General features: G+C 35.9%; 2 protein-coding genes across 2 annotated transcripts; one reads left to right on the top strand and one right to left on the bottom strand.

The window, feature by feature from the left end:
- Nucleotides 1-733: 733 nt before the first annotated feature.
- LOC100640093 (uncharacterized) lies at nucleotides 734-3,157 on the bottom strand. The gene is made up of 10 exons (XM_003391304.3): nucleotides 2,963-3,157; nucleotides 2,708-2,911; nucleotides 2,487-2,663; nucleotides 2,241-2,432; nucleotides 2,026-2,196; nucleotides 1,791-1,973; nucleotides 1,542-1,733; nucleotides 1,306-1,491; nucleotides 1,072-1,251; nucleotides 734-1,012 (listed from the first exon to the last, which is right to left on the bottom strand). The coding sequence occupies exons 1-10, from the start codon at nucleotides 3,006-3,008 to the stop codon at nucleotides 885-887; spliced, it is 1,659 nt and encodes a 552-aa protein (XP_003391352.1). The 5' UTR covers nucleotides 3,009-3,157; the 3' UTR covers nucleotides 734-884.
- Nucleotides 3,158-3,198: 41 nt separating this feature from the next.
- On the top strand, nucleotides 3,199-3,927 carry LOC100639966 (clathrin heavy chain linker domain-containing protein 1-like). The gene is made up of 5 exons (XM_020006467.1): nucleotides 3,199-3,304; nucleotides 3,349-3,384; nucleotides 3,478-3,561; nucleotides 3,653-3,756; nucleotides 3,806-3,927. Exons 1-5 carry the CDS (start codon nucleotides 3,284-3,286, stop codon nucleotides 3,900-3,902), a joined length of 342 nt encoding a protein of 113 aa, XP_019862026.1. The 5' UTR covers nucleotides 3,199-3,283; the 3' UTR covers nucleotides 3,903-3,927.
- The last annotated feature ends 489 nt before the right edge of the window (nucleotides 3,928-4,416 follow it).

The raw sequence follows: 4,416 nt of genomic DNA, 5'->3' as shown, positions 1-4,416 counted from the left end.
CTATGTGTGATCATCATGTACAACTACAAACCTCCTCCTTGATTAGTCTCGCATGGCCAGACTCCACCCCTTTTTGTCATTTGGGTAAGCGGGATGGAGAGTCTGGCTGCGTGAGACTACTCCTTGATATATTAATGAATAATTATGATTATTAACGATTCATGTGTATGCACTGCACATGCAGAGTGCCCAATAGCAAACTATTTATTCAACAGTTATTATACTTATAATTCTAAACAACAACTACACTGAGATATGCCTGTGAATAACACACTATAGTTGGAATATCATTACCAGTCAATAGTAATTGAGCCAGTATTGATGATAGAGTCACTGTACTTCATTCCAACTTGAGGCAACAAGATCAAAGTAAACACAAAATTTTAAACTGTTATCGTTGAAAGTTGTAAACTGTCAAAAGGTGCCGCACACAAACTGTTTACTGCCGGGAGTTACTGCCTTTAGTACCTTCCCTTCCTCACAAGTGACAATGACATAATCACTGGTACAGCTCATTCCTGTAGTCACTGCACAACTATAAGTCATGCAGTTATTGAGTGAGAGAATGCAGAGCTATGAAAGAAGAGAGAGTATCAGTGTACATATACATGAAGACTTACAAGTGATGATAGTCACTGGAGCAGCAACCAGAACCAGTTTAACATCTGGGTCAGTAAAGGTGTGGCGATTGCAGCTTATAGTGTTGTAGATCTATGGCATCTCATGAATAGTCAACATGACAGCATAAATGTATAATCATGAAAAGAAAATAAGAACTACTGTACAAAAAACTAATAACTACACTACAATAATGAAAGGATATTAAGTATACCATCTATATAGCTAGCTACAGTTTAGTCAATTATACTGTCATTTTAAAGACATTATGCCAGCAGCAGTACAGCCAGTATCAGAGCTACCAATACACTAACAGTAACTCCATTAGCAAGAACTGAAGCAGAGCCAGAAGGAGTTGGTCTGCTAGTTACTGAAGGAGTAACAGTGGAAGCAGCTATAAAATAATATGAATTAATTAACTATATATATATATTTACATGCATAGACATGTACCTCTGGAGCATTGCAATACTAGGTCCATTGTACCAGCTAAACACTGTTGGTTGGTTGATGATAAAGCATCACAATCATCAACAGTATTAGCAGTAAGAGGACAAGAGAAAGATGAATAATAGGCTGTACCTACTGGAGCAGTGCCATACACTGAAGAATCATGAGAAAGAATAACACCATCTAATGATGAAGATAAGTATCAAATACTGTAATGTTGTAATTCCATATACTTACTGTTGTCAAATCCCATTGATTGGCAAAATAAATTTAAAACTGCTGGGGTTTGAGATCCATCATTACGGAGAGAAGCATAGAATGCTCCATCAATACAGTAAATTGGTATACCAGATACTATCTCACGTCCATTGACTATTCTTGTGATGTTATTATGGAGATACAGTTTAGACCCATTACAAGGAACTGTAAATGAAAAAAATATTGTAATAGTAAAAATAATATTATTGATTTACTTCCAGGAGAGCATCTTAAAATAGTTTCCAACTGTCCAGTGTAACACTGTGGATTACTGGAAAATGATGGGTTATTATCACAATTTTCATCAGTGCCGGAACAAGTAAAGTTACTGAAATAAATTATCCCTTGGGGAGACCCACTGTACAGGGTCTGGGCAAGACTTGAATTTGAAGGAAGGAGATTACCAACTAAATAAAATAAATAAAAATCAGAATAAATGACTGGAGGGATTGATGTTAGCTTACATGCAAATCCAGCCCCTCTGCAGAAGATTGATCCATAAGGATAATTAGTGCCATCATTACATACCCTGGCATATGTTCCCCCAGCACAGAACTGTGGTATCCCAATGTAATAGCTAATGCCATTAAGTTCAACCATAGTTGTTTGATTGCTGAATAGAGTAAAATTATCAGAATCAGCACACACTGAAAAGAAATGAGAGAGTACTATTTGCAAGTGGTGAATGATCATGTATACCTTTCTGACATGTAAGAGTAGCATATCCATTAGGACTGCAGTCTCCATACATTGTGGTGTTTGTACAATTAGTTAATCCTGTACATTCAAACCCAGTGACTACTCTACCAAGATCTCTTGTTAAGTTAAGAGGAGGAACCACAACACCTGATGGTGCCCCTACAAACCCACCTGAACACCAAAAAAAAAATAAAAATGATACAATTTATTCTTACTTGATATTCCTAAACTATACAAGCATATTCTTGAGACATCAATATGACTTAATGAGACACCACTGCATACAGGAAGAAAGCTTCCATCCACACAAATGGTTGGAGGACCAGTCACTGTGAAGAGGCCAGGGCCATTTGATACATTGACATAATTGTTTAGACCAGTTTGACCAGGATAACATTCAGGGGTAACTATTGCATAAAAACAATAATCATATTAGATTTGCAACTTTAAAATGAACTTACTATAACTACACTGTATACTAAGCAGTCCACCACTAGCTGTACAGTTGCTCGTTTGACTCCCAGTACAAGAAGAGTAGCCATTGGAGCAGGAGACATTAGTGTAGCTGTAGTTATAATTCTCTGAAAAATACTCAAAAAAATCAGGGTAACCAATAGAACCGTTAACTGACACAAAACCTGTCAAGAGATGAAAGGGAGGTTTAGAATTTAATAATCTGTACCTGGTGGATAAATATCATTGAATATTGCTTGACAGTAGTTACCAGCAGTTTCATTAGATACTCCAACTGCACATACGTCACCTATTTGACCAGCAACAGAGACACCAACTACAAAGTAGATAATTTGAACAGGATCCTGCTGTTCAGATCCAGTGAAGTTGTAGAAAAGGTTATTATTAATTGGGCCATCACAGTAAACTTGACCTATAGAATAAGAATAATGACTCATAAATGAAGCAATAGGATATTACTCACAGCTAAAAGCCAAAAGAGCAGCTACAATACTAAAGAGTCCTTTCATGACTGCTTCAGTTGATGTGTCTTCTACTTCTGTACAAAAGTAGGCCTGCCTCTTACCTTGAACTGTAACTGAGTCACTCCACTCTAAAAGAAGTTAATGGACCCAGATCTTGACTTCCTAACTATCACAGTAGCAAGCACAATAATGATAAGAGGAACAAAACAGCAACTGATATGATATACATGTCTTTCAATAGTTAACTAACTATTAGCATAAATGCCCACGTGCAATCACGTGGAGGAGCCATCAGTTGCTATGACAACAGTTTTAGTAAAATGGCGGACAGAAGTTTGCAGGTATTTAGATCCATTTTTCTATCATTAATCAGCTTTTACTTTAGGTATCTTACGTGGAAGATGAATTTGCACCGGCACAAGTAAGTCTGATGAGTGAAGATATGTTTAAGAATGATTTTGTGATACTGCATGTATACATGTACATGTACATGTACATATGCATTTTCTTTTAGGAGGAGTTTGGTGAGTGGCAGCGAAGGTTTGATCAAGTCATTGAGGAATTGCCTGCTTACGGTCCAACTCTAGCAAAAATAAAAGTAATTGAAGTTATGATGTAGATATATATGTATTATATACATGCCATTTTGATGTATATACATGTATAATAATTGTTAATATCTTTTTCAGAAACAGTATGAGGCAGTTATTGGTTTTATAATTGACAGTAAGAGAGTTCGAGCATTAGTTCAACTTGACCGTGAGAAGAGAAAAAAGGACAAACAGTCAATATTGTAAATATTATTGAATTTTATTTGTTTATTTATTTAGTTTTGTGTGTAGAAATTTTAAGAGACGCAAGGCAGAGCTCGAAGAGAAAATATTGAAATTATCTTCAGAAAATAAAAGACTCAAAAAAGAAATAGATACTACAAAGTAATTACTGCAACTTGATCATCGGTACATGTACATATTGGGAGGTGTGGCTTTATTGGAAAGAACCATGGGCTATAATACAGGGATTTTTTCAGATTTTGGCCCATTTCTTAAAATGGCTGTAACTCAAAAAATTGAAGTCGGAATCAGCTCAAACTTTCTACACAGCATAAGGACATCAATATGTATCAGAAAATGTAATAAAAATTGGGGGTGATTTCGGAGCCATTTTTTGGAAAAAACCATGGGCTATAGTACAGGGATTTTTCAGATTTTGGCTGATTTCTTAAAATGGCTGTAACTCAAAAAATTGAAGTCGGAATCGGCTCAAACTTTCTACACAGCATAAGGACATCAATATGTATCAGAAAATGTAATAAAAATTGGGAGTGATTTTGGAGCCATTTTTTGGAAAAAACCATGGGCTATAGTACAGGGATTTTTTCAGATTTTGGCCCATTTCTTAAAATGGCTGTAACTCAAAAAATTGAAGTCGGAATCGGCTCAAACTTTCTACA

Source organism: Amphimedon queenslandica, unplaced genomic scaffold, assembly GCF_000090795.2.
Source record: "Amphimedon queenslandica unplaced genomic scaffold, v1.1 AMPQUscaffold_9842_Cont17942, whole genome shotgun sequence".
Lineage (NCBI taxonomy): Eukaryota > Metazoa > Porifera > Demospongiae > Haplosclerida > Niphatidae > Amphimedon > Amphimedon queenslandica.
This window is presented reverse-complemented; position numbering and strand designations above follow the sequence as displayed.